The 14184-nt window shown below is 52.6% G+C and overlaps 1 protein-coding gene across 1 annotated transcript; it reads left to right on the top strand.

Moving 5' to 3' along the window:
• Positions 1-1986: 1986 nt before the first annotated feature.
• On the top strand, positions 1987-12392 carry SCN2B (sodium voltage-gated channel beta subunit 2). Its single transcript, XM_079929267.1, has 4 exons — positions 1987-2071; positions 10636-10802; positions 11104-11314; positions 12003-12392. Exons 1-4 carry the CDS (start codon positions 2002-2004, stop codon positions 12200-12202), a joined length of 648 nt encoding a protein of 215 aa, XP_079785393.1. The 5' UTR covers positions 1987-2001; the 3' UTR covers positions 12203-12392.
• The last annotated feature ends 1792 nt before the right edge of the window (positions 12393-14184 follow it).

Genomic DNA, 14184 nt, shown 5'->3' with positions numbered 1-14184 from the left:
AAGCACAGAGGCCTCCTCTCCGCCTTTCTGCCTCTAGCAACTGCCACCCAAATTTGGCCCACTTCACTCCTCCCCAGCCTAGGACAGCCTCAGCGGCCTCAGCTAGATTTTACTGCCTTCACGATGATGTGGACGATGTCTCACTCCTCTCCAAATTCATTCATTCATTCATTCATTCATTCAGGGTGCCCCCGTGCAGCTATGCAGCACCTGTTTATTGAGTGTCTGCTTTGAACCAAGCACTGTGCTGACCTCTCATTTGGTTCCTCCATGCCCTGCCTCTTAGCACCTTCTTTTACACACACACACACACACGCACACACACACGCACACACACATGCACACACACACACGCACACGCACACACACACGCACACACACGCGCGCGCGCACACACACACACACACACACACACACACACACACACACACACACACGCAGAGGCCCCTTGCTTCATCTAGTCCAGTCTGCTCTTCTCTGTGTCTCTAAACACCCCAAGGGAAGGTGTCGTGTCTCCTCCCCTTGGCAACAGGCGATGTGGAATACTGGACATACCCAGTGTTTCACACAGACTTCAGTTTGAGTCCTGGCTCTGACTCTGCCCTTAACTATCCTAGGTAACTTGAGTGGGTTAGGCCCTGTCGGCCTCTGTTTCCTCATTGCAATTTAAAAAGAAAAGAGAAGAAATCACCTCTTCCAGGCTTACAATTAAGTACAAACTTTTAAAGACTTGGCACAGAGTTGATGCTCTAAGATGTGGGTGGCTCCCTCGCTGCACCAGTGGCCCATTGCAAGTGCCTGTAGTGGCTACAGGAGAACCTGTGTTCTCAAATGTCTCCCCAGAGGAGTGGGGGTCACCTTATCTGCTTAGGGCCACGTGGGTACTCCACCCAAGTTCTCCTACTTGTGACACTAGCCTATTGTTTTCTCCCTTTTTCAACATCTGTTGAAACAACCAGTTTCAACATCTGGTCTTGTGTCACCTACCTCCCCCCCACTTTTTTTCTTGGAATATTTTAAAGCAAGTTTCAACCATCGTATCATTTCACCTATAAGCACTCCAATGTGTATAATAGATAAAGATGTTAAAGAACATAACCACAAATTTTTTTTTTGGCCATACCATGGGGCATGTGGGATAATAGTTCCCCGACCAGGGATCGAACCCGCGCCCCCTGCAGTGGAAGCACGGAGTCTTAACCACTGGATGGCCAGGGAAGTCCCAACCACGAAAAATTTTTAACGCCCCCCCCACCAAATCAAGAATTATTCATTAATATAATCTAACACCCAGTCCATATTTATTTTCTTCCCAATGATCTCAACAATATCTTTTTACTGTTGATTTGATTGAATCAGGATTCCCCAAAAGTTCATGCTACAAATGACTGTAAGAGCTCTCAGGTATTTTTACACCAACCTGCTGTTCTGTTTTCAGTGGAAATGCTAGAAAAATGAGGAAGTTCTTACTTCCTGAAAGTCTCCCACCTCATTTCCCTGAACCCTTTTCAAACAAAACAAAAACTAGCATCTCCTTTTTTGGGTGTTTTTAAATGACAAAAAGAATTCACCCTTCACAGCAGCTTTGAAATAAATGGGTTCCTCAAACAACTTTCCAACTCCAACCATCACCCAAGTGGAGAAGAAAGGCAGGCCATGCTTTAGTTCTGGTTTTGGAGGGTAAAAATTTCCGAGGAACTTTGCTCTTTGCAGACAGACTTTTTTATGCCCTCCCACCTGCTTTTCGAAATCCACCAACCACAAAATTTACTCCATCCACTTTTTTCTCTCTCCCTTCCACACTCCCTCTCTCTTTTTAGCAGCAACATACAAGCCGGCCATATTAGAGAGATGGAAATAAAGCTTCCTTAATGTTGTATGTGTCTTTGAAGTACATCTGTGCATTTTTCTTTTAGCATCTAACCATTCCTCCCCTGTAGCCCTCGGCCCCTCAAATCACCCTCTCCCTATCCCACCCGACTAACATCTCAGTCTCTGAAAATGCACAAAGATGCCTGGCTACCTCGCCCTGCCTTCAGTCTCACGGGGCTCAGTCTCTTTTTCTCTTTGGGTAAGTTAGACTGCACATCTGCATGCTTCTGAGGGTACAGAAGTGCAGCCGCAACAGGAGGAGGATGGGGGCCGGGGGCAGGAAAGAAGACATCGCTTGAGCCTCCCTTCGGCGTTGTCCTTGGGAAGGGAGGCGCGGGGATGGAGGGAGATGTGGCTGGGGACTGCATAACGCTGGGACGACTTGGTCGCAGAAGCGTTGGGTCAGGGGATCTGAGGGTTCCTCGGAGGTGTCAATTGTCAAGGGAGGTGATTTTTCTTTGGATTTCCCTGAAATGGACGTATGTGGGGCTGGGGGCCGAGGGTAGGCTGATGTGCAGAGCCTCTTCATGGATTTTTTCTTTTAGCTGCTACAAATCTCCTGGGACTTAATGCTCCCTTAAGGGGCTTCTTCTGTGAACCTTGATCTTTGGAATCTGGTGGATTTAGGATGTCAGAAAAGCGTGTATGGGGGGAGTAGAGGGGCAGAAAGTTGAGTCTGGGTCTGGCTTCCTGGAAATCTGTACCACCGATTTGTTGCAGTGTGCGGAGGCGTAGGTGGGAAGCAGGCTTGAGGAGCAATCTCTGCATTGGGAAGAGAACTGCTGAAGCAGGCACTGATGGAGAAGCTCTCTGGCTTGGGCCAGATGGAGTGGAGGAGGGGTCAGGTGAAGGGATCAGAACAAAAAAAAAAAGAAAAAAAGGGAACACATGAGTGTGGTTGTGGCCCTTTGGATCACGTCTCTGAACTGTCCAGCCCCACCTTGCCGACTGTCAAGAGATCCAAATGCTAATTTCATACATGGCCACTTAGGGACTTCCTGGTGGGCAGGTGGGCTAGGGGGTCACTTGCAAGCCTGCTTTATAGGTAGTCTCCTTTTTGCTCTTAAACTTACTCATTGCTGGCATACAGTTGAGGATCCAGTCCAACGGCTGTCAGTGGGAATATTCCCCATCACAAAGTTTCTCTCTCCCTCCTTCTCTTGCTCTTTTTCTCTCCTTCTCTGGCATGCTGTGCTGGATATTGGGCTGGAGTGCTAGAGACAGCCCAGGGCCCCTGGCAGCCTGCACGGTAAGGCCTGTGAGCTTTGCTGAGTTACTGAACATATTAACAACAGAGCAGGAGTGTTAGGGAAGCTCAGGCAGTAGAGACAGCATGAGCCTTGGACTCGATCTGGGTTTAAAGCCACCTTTGTCATTTACTTCATACTATCAGCAAGTTACTCCCTCTGAGCTTCAGTTCTTTCCTGGGTGAACTGGAGAATACCTACTGCCTGGGTTTTTTGTGAGTCTGGCACATAGCAAGTGCCTAATAATAGCTACGCTTTATGAACTCTTTTCACGTGCCCACGCGCTGTGTATCTTGTTTAGTCCTCACGGCAACTGGTAACCGCATGGGGCAGATACATTATGATCCTCACGTTACAGATGAGGAAACAGGCTCAGAGAGGTTAAGTAACTTGCCCAATAAGGTCACAGTAGTTTAAGGGGAGGTGAGATTTGAACCCCTTGTTGTCTGACTTCACCCCTTTCTTTTTTATTTTTTAACATCTTTATTGGAGTATAATTGCTTTACAATGGTGGGTTAGTTTCTGCTGTATAACAAAGTGAATCAGCTATACATATACATATATCCCCATATTCCCTCCCTCTTGTGTCTCCCTCCCACCCTCCCTATCCCACCCCTCTACGTGGTCACAAAGCACTGAGCTGATCTCCCTGTGCTATGCGGCTGCTTCCCACTAGCTATCAGTTTGGTAGTGCATATATGAACATGCCACTCTCTCACTTTGTCCCAGCTTACCCTTCCCCCTTCCCATATCCTCAAGTCCATTCTCTAGTAGGTCTGTGTCTTTATTCCCGTCCTGCCCCTAGGTTCTTCATGACCATTTTTTCTTTTTTACATTCCATGTATATGTGTTAGCATATGGTATTTGATTTTCTCTCTCTGACTTACTTCACTCTGTATGACAGACTCTAGGTCCATCCACCTCACTACAAATAACTCAATTTTGTTTCTTGTTATGGCTGAGTAATATTCCATTGCATATATGTGCCACATCTTCTTTATCCATTCATCTGTCGATGGACACTAAGGTTGCTTCCATGTCCTGGCTATTGTGAATAGAGCTGCAATGAACATTGTGGTACATGACTCTTTTTGAATTATGGTTTTCTCAGGGTATATGCCCAGTACTGGGATTGCTGGGCCATATGGTAGGTCTATTTTTAGTTTTTTAAGGAATCTCCATACTGTTCTCCATAGTGGCTGTACCAATTCACATTCCCACCAGCAGTGCAAGAGTGTCCCCTTTTCTCCACACCCTCTCCAGCATTTATTGTTTGCAGATTTTTTGATGATGGCCATTTTGACCTGTGTGAGGTGATACCTCATTGTAGTTTTGATTTGCATTTCTCTAATGATTAATGATGTTGAGCATCCTTTCATGTGTTTGTTGGCAATCTGTATATCTTCTTTGGAGAAATGTCTATTTAGGTCTCTGCCCATTTTTGGATTGGGTTGTTTGTTTTTTGTTACTGAGCTGCATGAGCTGCTTGTATATTTTGGAGATTAATCCTTCATCAGTTGCTTCATTTGCAAATATTTTCTCCCATTCTGAGGGTTGTCTTTTCGTCTTGTTTATAGTTTCCTTTGCTGTGCAAAAGCTTTAAGTTTCATTAGGCCCATTTGTTTATTTTTGTTTTTATTTCTATTTCTCTAGGAGCTGGGTCAAAAAGGATCTTGCTGTGATTTATGTCATAGAGTGTCCTGCCTATGTTTTCCTCTAAGAGTTTTATAGTGTCTGGCTTTACATTTAGGTCTTTAATCCATTTTGAGTTTATTTTTGCTTCACCCCATTCTTAACCACTGAATTCTACTGCCCCCGATATTTAAGAAATGATGCTGCTATAGTAACAATAATTTGGATCAAAGAATCTTAAGTACAGGCAAAAGAGGGGAGTTGGGTGAGTGACCAGTGTGCAAGGAAATGAGGATGGAGGACAGGCAACCTGTTTGGGGAGTTAGGGAGAGCTTCCTGCAGGAGGGAGAGCCTTATCTAAGTGAAGAAAGCAAGGGGGCTCGGGGACCAGGACCAGGGTGTGGCTTAGAGGAAGATGGAATCTAGGGTGAAGAGGTCAGGGCATGGGGGCTGTGAGGCAGTGGTGGGAGGAGGCTAAAGCCTCTGCAAACCTGGATGGGGGGAGGGTGCAGGAGTAGGACCTCGAACTTGAACTTGATTGGTGCTGTGATGAGACAGGCCCTGGTACTCCGAGGCCGAGGGCTCAAGTGGACAATGGAACCTTGGTGGTTGTAGCAGCATCAGTCCCCAAGATGGAGGGATGTCCCAAGTGACAAGGGAGGGGACTGACACAGGGCCTGGAGGATGACTACAGAGCTGACAAAGGGACAGGGGACAGCTGGCCAACCTGCTGTACACACGACAGAAGCACATGGGACTAGTTTTCAGTTAGAAGCAATCCAAATGATTGGTTTTCCTTAGAGTTTTTCTCAAAACTCTTGGCTCCACGGTCACTGACCTGGTTACCAAAGTCTGGGTTATGTTAGGCGAGGCTTAGAAAGTGGAGTCTGGTCCTCACTCAACCCCACTGCACACGGACACACAGGGGAAAACACCTTCCCTTCCCTCTCCAGACTTTTATCGAGTGCCCACTGTGTGTCACATGCTGTTCCGGGTCCAGGGATGCCAAGATAAATAAGAATCAGCTTCCCAGAGCCTCCCAAGGGACTAGGGAATATAAACAAAAAATAGTAATGCAGCATCCCATGTGCTGTTAGCAGCTAACCTTTGTTGGGGGCTGACCATGATCCAGGCACCGCTGTGCGCTTTATGTTTTAGTATTCAATCCTCACAACGGCCCCAGGAGGTAGGGCCTATTGTTGTCTCCCATTTTATGGATGAGGAAACTGAGGTGCTGGGAGGTGAACCATCTTGCCTAAGATCAGACCACGGTGCTAGAGCGCTCGTCTTGGCCACTATGCCATTCTGCTTCCCGGTCTGGAAGTGACAGAAACCTCCCGGTCTGGGGAGAGGTCACGGGCACTGGAGAAGCTGCCATGGGGGCGATGCCTTGTTAGCTGGGATCTGCGGGGTAAGCAGGAGGGCTCAGGGGCAGCAGGGTGAATGAGCTTTCCAACCTGCAGCAAAAACACGTGCAAAGGCATGGAGGAGTGGAAGAAGGTGGCGTTTTCAGGAAAGTAAGAACTCCAGGGTCACTGGAGTGGAGGAAGCGTGAAGGGTTGGGAGCAGGACAGGAAATGAGGCTGGGATGCTGGATGGTCCCAGATGGCAAAGGGCTCAGAAGCCCAGGAGCCTGGACGAGATCCTGAAAGCAGCAGGGAGCCAATGGCAATTGGGGATGAGGGGTGACAAGGACAGGTGCTCTTCTGGCTGCATGGGGGTGGCCTGGCCTGGGAGGGAGACCTGAGGTGGTGGGTCTGAATGGTAAGGCAGCCCAGGAGTTGGGCTGCGTGTCACAGTCACCTGGGTAGCAGGGGCTGCCCTGGGACACAGCGTGCTCCAGAAGGGTGGGGACTAATTTCTCTGCTTAGACAAACTCTGTTCTTTTTTTTTTAACCAAGAAAAAAATTAACCTACCTCATAGGTTGCTGCAGGGTTGGAAAGAGGCATGAAGAGAATTAACTTCTAGTCTGTGTAGGAAATAGTGTTTGACAGGAGATGAGCAAATTTTTGTGATCTCTGCAAGATGGGCCAGTTAGAAAAGTATATGACATGGGGCCTGAGGTGCCCAGATACACCTTAGAGAGAGTGAGGGGCCCTGGGCATTGGTGAAGTTTTGGAACTGAGCTCAAAAGCCACATCCTTACGGTACCCTTGTTGAATCATTTCCTTTCTGTGAGTTGGAGATCAGAGACTCAGGCTCCAGACATGGTCCCAAATGGGAAAACCAGGAAGATTGTGAGCCCCCCTTGTATGGAGGTTCCTTTAAAGAAGACCATTCCCCTCTGGCCAGCCTGACTGCCTGGGGGCTGACATGGGGGCTGGACCTGCCATGTAGACAGTAGGAGGACTGAGCCCTGGGACCCCTTGGTACAAAACTCACCCCCTCACCCAGCCTCCACCCCTCAACCTGCTGTCTAGAGGCTGGCAGCCTGGCAGCCTGCGTTCCAATCTGGCTTTGTCACTTACCAGCTGTGAACTTGGGCTATTCAGTTAACTTTTTTGTGCTCCATTTCCCCACTTGGAAAGTGGGGGTGATAATAGGGTTGCTGTATTAAATGAGGTGATATCTGTAGGGTATGTAAACAGCGCCTGGCGCACGGTAAGCACCTCGTTGTTACTATGAAGTCCCTTTGTGGCCCTAGCCGTGGATTCGGCTAAATTCCCGAAGCAGCAGAGCTCACCAGGAGCCCAGGATTTTGCTCACAGCTCTGTCCTCGCTGCACGATGATTTCCTCATCTTTAACGAGGGCCTGGATTGGTGAAAGGCCTAAGGCCCTTGCCCTGAGCTGGGACGCTGGGAGACCTCAGGCGGAAGTGGGCGCTGTACTGGGAGTCAGGAACCGTGATTCGGGACCCGGCTTGTCCCTACCTGCTGTGTGTCTCTCTCAGGCCTCAGTTTCCTCGTTGGTAAGATGATGGAGCTGGATCTACAATTCCTGAGGTTCCCCCTGCTTTGGTGACTCCTGTTCCTCTCTCTGCAGTTGGGACTTGACGGTTGACCTCTCTGACCACTAGAGGGCACACGTGTCCGCCTGGCGCCTCCTGCAGGCTGTGCCGTAGGGATGCGGGGAAGGAGCCGCATTGCACCTCTCAGTCTGCCCCCCTCCTGCTGGCCAGAAAAGGCCCCTCACTCCCCAGGGCCCTGCCCTCCCGCACGGCAGAGTGCTAGCTCCTTCAAGTTGGAGGCAGCTCCTGGTAGGGTTCAAGTTCTGTCTCTGGAGTGATGTTGTGGCCTGGGGCGGGACACAGGCAGGGATGGGTCAGCCAGATGTGTGGGACCTACTTCCTATTGCCACTTGGAGCCTCCTTTTGCTCAGGTGCCCTGGGAAGGTCGCGGAACCTTCCCAGGGAAGGTGCTAGAGAAGCAAGGTGTTCCTGGGATGTGAGGTAAGCTCAGGGCAAGGCCCTGCCGGGCTCCTTCCCTGAAGATACCTCCGCCTCTGCAGAGCGGGGGCGGAGATAGCATTTTCAGCCCTCCTCCTCCTCGCCTGGCGCTGTGCTCAGTGCTTTCATAACGCTGTGAGAGCGAGGAGATGGGAACTGGGCTGTGTTCTCCTGGGGCTGCCGCTCAGCCTCTCCAGTTCATATTTCCCTGATGAGCACTTCAGCACACCTGGCCTTGCAGGTGGAGCCGTGCGCCTGTCCCTCCATCTAGGGCTGGGTCCTGACCTCCCTGGCCAGCAGTTCAGAGCATCTCCTGTTCTTAAGTCCTGCCTGCTGGCCCTGGCCACTCATCCGAAGGGATGAGCCGAGTGGAAGGGCTTCGCTATCCCTGCTTCCAGGCTGCAGTGCTGCTGTTCCTGGGGTGGGGCCCGGCAGCTTTGCACAGCGAAATCTTCTGCAAAACGCGAGCCCTGTGCAATCCGGGGGAATTCCAAGGGGCTGCCCTGAGGGGTCAGGCTCCAACGTGGCCCTGCCTATGCCCTTCCTGCTTAGGGGGCAGAACTTGAGGAGAATTTAGGCTACCCTTTGCCTTATTTTTATTTTGTATTTTTTTTTTTTGGCTGTGCCTTGAAGCTTGCGGGATCTTAGTTCCCCCATCAGGGATTGAACCCCGGGCCACCGCAGTGAAAGTGCTGAGTCCTAACCACTGGACCGCCAGGGAATTCCCCTACCCTTTGCTTTACGTATTTTATCTTATTTAATTATTACCGTAACCCCCAGGAGGTAGGTAACATCAGCTGCGTTTTACAGAGGAGGGGCCTGAGGCTCAGAAGATAGAGGAACTTGCCCATGTTCTCCCAGCCGACAGAAGGCAGAGCTGGGATTGAACCACATCTACTGGGGTCTCCGTGCCTCCTAGCTGCCCCCCTGCCGTCCCCTAGCGGCTTCTTCTCTCACTCAGAAGAATAGTGTCCTGGTCCTGGCCTAACTCTGGGACCTCAGCTCTCTCCAGTTGCCCCCTTGATCGCTCTGCTGGTTGTGCTTCAGATACGTGATGCTCATTCCAACCGCTGGAACTTTCCTCTTGATGTTCGGCTGCCTTGCATTCCTTCAAAATTTCAAATGGCTTCACTCCTTCACTTTAGTGGGGGGCCACCTACAGGGCGGCACTCGGAGCAGCTCTCCCTGACCACCCGATGTCAAACACACCCTGCACCTTGCTTTATTTTTTACAGCCCTTGCCTGTGAATCAATAGCTAAAGTTACATTATTTCTTTTCCCTGTTAATGTCTGTCCCCCTCCCTAGGATATAAACTCCATGTTACAGAACCTCTGCCTGCCTCCATCACAGCAATAATCCCTGGGCCCTATACTGAGTGCCTGGGGCACCGGAGGTGATTTGTAAATATTTGGTAAATGAGTGAATGAATGATTGATACTGAGCATTACTGCTTCTCCTTTATAAAGAATATTCATCTTTTGGGATGAGGTTTTGACCATACTGGCAGAGAATTTTGGAATTCAGCCCAGGGCTAGGGTGGGGTGAGTGCAGTGCCTAGGGTGCAAAATTTAAGGAGGTGTTTGCATGACCCTGAGGGTGGGCACCCCCTTAAATCTCGTGCCCAAGGCTTTCTGCCCCTCTGTGGGCGGGGGGTGGGATGGGCACTGCAGCTTCAGCTGGGAGGGCTTCGGCTCATTCCCCTCACCCTAGACTCTGCCCTGCTTGGAATGTCAGAGTGGGATGGGCCTTCTCAGGCCACACGCCCAGGGCTCCTGGACCAGGTCCAGTGTTACCCAGAGGATTCTGCACCCTGCTGTCCCTGCAGCCTGTATCAGCTCCTTGCTGTGGTGTGTCCAGGCCTGGCATCTCCAAAAGGGGCTCCTGTCCTTGTAGACCCATCAGTTGATCCCTTCAAATTGTGCCTATCCTTCTGGGGCATCTCTTCCTTCCTGTTGCCCATCTGCTGTCCCTGTCAGGAGCCTGAGGAAGAGAAGGGGGCTGGGCTGGGCTGGGCTGGGCATATGGCTTGACTCTTCCCTGCGGTATAGAGAGCGAGGACTTCTGTATCTGCATCTGTCCTCAAGGCTGCCTGCCCCCAGGGGACACTGCAGCTTCAGCTGGAAGGGCTTTGGCTCAGCCGAGATGGTTGAAAGTGGTGGGAAGGAGGGGGAACCGAGGCCAGCACCGTGCAGCCCCTTGTCCAAGCCATCAGGTGGCCATGACAGGCCTGTGGCAGGACAGCCAGATGGAGGGCAGGCTTGAGGCCATCTGTCTGTCCCTGGCTTGACAGATGATGTGCTCTCTCTCCACCCCAAGGGCCACATCAGTTACCGCTTAGGAGCTTTGCCCACCCCACTCCACCCCACCCCCTAATTTCAGCCATAAGGGACCCCGCCAGCTGTCCTAGCTCTGCTCCGCTCCCCACCAGATGCAGAGGCTTGCCCCTCCCTGGCCTTGTCTGCCAGAATCCTCACCAGCTTGTGGCTTTGTCCACAGTGCCACCAGGGAGGAGCATGGAAGTCACAGTACCTACCACCCTCAACGTCCTCAATGGCTCTGATGCCCGCCTGTCCTGCACCTTCAACTCCTGCTACACCGTGAACCACAAACAGTTCTCCCTGAACTGGACTTACCAGGAGTGTAGTAACTGCTCCGAGGAGATGGTGAGTTCTCAGATGGAGGCAGGGGTGGGGGAGGCAGGAGCCCCACAGCGTGAAGCTCCCCTTTCCCACCACCTGCCCCTGCACTGTACCAGGACCCTAGCATACCCTGGTGGGCTATCTGCTCCTGAGGGCATTGGCAGAGGTGTGCTGTCGTGCCTGGGTGGCCCTGGGAGGGTGGCAGAGACCTAGAGGTGACTGCCTCTCTTCCAGGTAGAAGGGGGCATGGGAGGAGGGGCATCCTGCTGTCCTTGCAGCTCCTTGTTCATGCAGCCCCCTATCCTGTCGCCTCCTGCCGCCCCAGTTTCTCCAGTTCCGCATGAAGATCATTAACCTGAAGCTGGAGCGGTTCCGAGACCGCGTGGAGTTCTCAGGGAACCCCAGCAAGTATGACGTGTCAGTCACGCTGAGAAACGTGCAGCTGGAGGATGAGGGCACCTACAACTGCTACATCATGAACCCACCCGACCGCCACCGCGGCCACGGCAAGATCTACCTGCAAGTCCTGATGGAAGGTGAGGGGCTGCTGGGGGGCCCTGCCCATTCCCACCCAGCTACTCTCCAGCAGGACTAGCTGGGGCTCCTTGGGAGAGGCTGTGCCCTCCTGAGGGGCGGGAGCAACAGCACGTGCTGGGTGGAAGGCATCTGTTTTACTCCTTCCCATCCTTGAGGACTATGTCTCAGGGAGTCCTGATGATGCTGTCCAGCACGATCACGATCTTAAGAATCCCAAGAGCAGCTTTCATTTATTGGACACTTGCTATGTCTCAGTTATAGGTAGGGCTAAACCCTCTAGATGCAATATCTCACTTCATCCTCATACAACCCTATGAGGGAGGTACTATGATTATTCCCATTTTACAGATGAGGAAACTGAGGCTACGTAAGGTACCTAAGGTCACACAATTAATAAATAGTACAATCAGGACTCAAATTGGGTCCATTTGACCTCAAAGTCCATCCTCTTGGATACTGCATTATATTGCCCTCCCCTGGGGCTTTTAGGTGTCCTGGGATTATGGGGTGGGTGGGGCGCTTAGAGGTCCATGGCCTGGGTTGATTTTTGCTTTGACTAGAGTGCTTTCCACGGAGGAGAGTAAAGTCAGGACCACCCCACACCTACTGCAGGGAGCAGGGGCCAGTGGACGAGGCTCCCTTTTCCAGCCCTAGGGCTCAGCGGGTCTGTTTCCTCTCCTTCTCCAGAGCCCCCTGAGCGGGATTCCACTGTGGCCGTGATCGTGGGCGCCTCCGTCGGGGGCTTTCTGGCTGTGGTCATCTTGGTGCTGATGGTAGTAAAGTGTGTGAGGAGGAAAAAAGAGCAGAAACTGAGCACGGATGACCTGAAGACGGAGGAGGAGGGCAAGACGGATGGAGAGGGCAACGCGGACAATGGCACCAAGTAACGGGCGGGCGGCCGGCCCTGCAGCCCCTCCCTTGCGTCCTGTCTCCCTCCCACTCTCCGCCCCGCACTGTGTGCCCCCGCCTGCCCTCTCTTGGTGTGCTTCTCTCGAACCAGGATCCCAGGGCTGACCTGGGGCCTCCTGAACCCCTCCCTTCGTATCCGCCACCCTGCACCAAGAGAGACTCACCTCTCTTTGATTCGAGAAACCTGCCCTGGCGTCTGGGATGTGTGGGCCCTGGGGGGGGAGGGAGAAGCGGGCTCAAAACTGCCAGCCTCTGAGAAGAGGCAGGAGGCCTGTGGGAGGGGCGCAGAGAGAGAAGGGGGAGGGTGGGTAGTGGAGGAGGAGGAGGCCAGCTGTCCAGTCTGCCCAGTGCGTGGACTGGTCTGGTGGCCGCTTCAGAGGGGACCTGCAGGTGGGACGGGGCTCTGCTGGCTGCCTCTAGAAGGCCTGGGGTGTGGCATGCCTCTGCTCCCAGAGCTGCCCCTAGCCCTGGGCAGCCTTGTCACGGAGGTGGTGATGGGTTCCTATAACTTGGGGGTGTGTTGAAGGGATGACCGTGCGTTTCCTGGGCCTTGAAGGGAAGGAAGCTGGAGGCAGCTGGAGACAAGCCTTGCCCCAGGGAGCTCTGCTCTCACCTTTCTCCTTCGATAGCTGCTACCACAGAAGCCTCTGGGTTTCTGTGGGCTTGCTTAAGCCCTTGGGATTTTTGGCAGGAAAAGTACCAAAGGGCTGCTGAGCTAGGCCGTGGGGGGCGGGGAGTCGTGTTTCTCCAGGTGCTGGTCATTTTTCACCGCAGTTACCCACTCACAGGAGGCAACTGCAAAGTTAGCTGAGGGACGAGGGGCTGCGGGCTCCGTTGTAAAATGGAGTTCAAGGTTGACTGCCTCCTCCCCCAGGGTGGCCACCATCACCTGGGCCAGGAGCAGCTGAGGTGCGGAGATAAGGAGAGAGGGGGTGGGAGCCACGTCAGAGGAGTAGGTGTGCAGAGCGGGGGCCTCGCTGGGGCTTCTGTTCAGACTTTCCCCGTTACCCTCAGCAGGGTTTCATCTGGCTTTTGGCCCTGAGGGAAGCCTGAGGGGAGCCCTGTAGCCTCTGAGACCCTGTGGCCATGTCACATCTGGAGCCATGTCACACCCTCCCCTGCCCTGACAGTTCTCTCTGGGGGGACGGAAAGTAGCATTTGTGGGGAGCCAACTTTCACTGCCATTTTACTCACATGAAGAGGGAATCGCTCAAGCCTCAGGAGCGGGAGAGAGACAGAGAGAAACTGCCTTGGAAGATCCTCAGAGATCAGCTAGCCAAGTCACCCATACTACAGACCAGGAGACTGAGGTTCAAACTCACAACCGAGGGGCCTGCTTCTCCTCTGGTTCCTCAGTCTCCAGGTTGGATGAATAGAGCCACGCTTTGCCCAGTGGGAGGGGCCTCTGCAGACAGAGAGATGAAGGAGATGAGGGGAGGGAGGTGAGCTCCTCCAGCCCTGCTCACCTCCCTGGAGCCCAGCCCCTCCAGGCTGTGACTGAGGCAGGGATGGGGTGATGGGAGTGGGAGGGCAGAGCTGCTGGAATGCCCCATGCCCACCCCAGGCTGACCCTCTGAAGCACTTCCCAGCCTTTCTCAGAGCTCAGGCCCTGCCTGGGCTCAGGGGGTCAGAGCCCAGGGTAGGAGTCTGGGGAAAGGGGGTAGAGATGGGACTCTGACAGCTTCTGGGACCCCTCTCTGCCTCTGCCCAGCAGATGGCCTTTTTGGGGAGAGAGTAATAGCATATGGGCGATTCAGTTTAATTCACTTCAATTCAACATCCATTTATTGAGCATCTCCTATGTGCCAGGCACTGGGCCAGGTACTGGAGATGTACACAAAGCCATAACAGAGCTGGGAACTGCTAGGTCAGCACTGTGGGGACCAAGATGAATTTTCTTTTGGTGCATCTAATTCCACCTCTGCAGCCACTGCTTCCAGGACTGGAGTAGGAGAAAAAG

This window comes from Stenella coeruleoalba, assembly GCF_951394435.1.
Source record: "Stenella coeruleoalba genome assembly, chromosome: 8".
Taxonomy (NCBI): domain Eukaryota; kingdom Metazoa; phylum Chordata; class Mammalia; order Artiodactyla; family Delphinidae; genus Stenella; species Stenella coeruleoalba.
The sequence above is the reverse complement of the archived record's forward strand: the minus strand, read 5'-3'. Positions and strand labels throughout refer to the sequence as shown.

Excerpts from the sequence above, each read along its gene's own strand:
- SCN2B (XM_079929267.1), top strand. The coding sequence starts at position 2,002 with ATGCACAAAGATGCCTGGCTACCTCGCCCTGCCTTCAGTCTCACGGGG. Across the intron at positions 2,072-10,635 it reads CAGTCTCTTTTTCTCTTTGG|TGCCACCAGGGAGGAGCATG; the intron begins GTAAGTTAGACT and ends CTTTGTCCACAG. Across the intron at positions 11,315-12,002 it reads CCTGCAAGTCCTGATGGAAG|AGCCCCCTGAGCGGGATTCC; the intron begins GTGAGGGGCTGC and ends CTCCTTCTCCAG.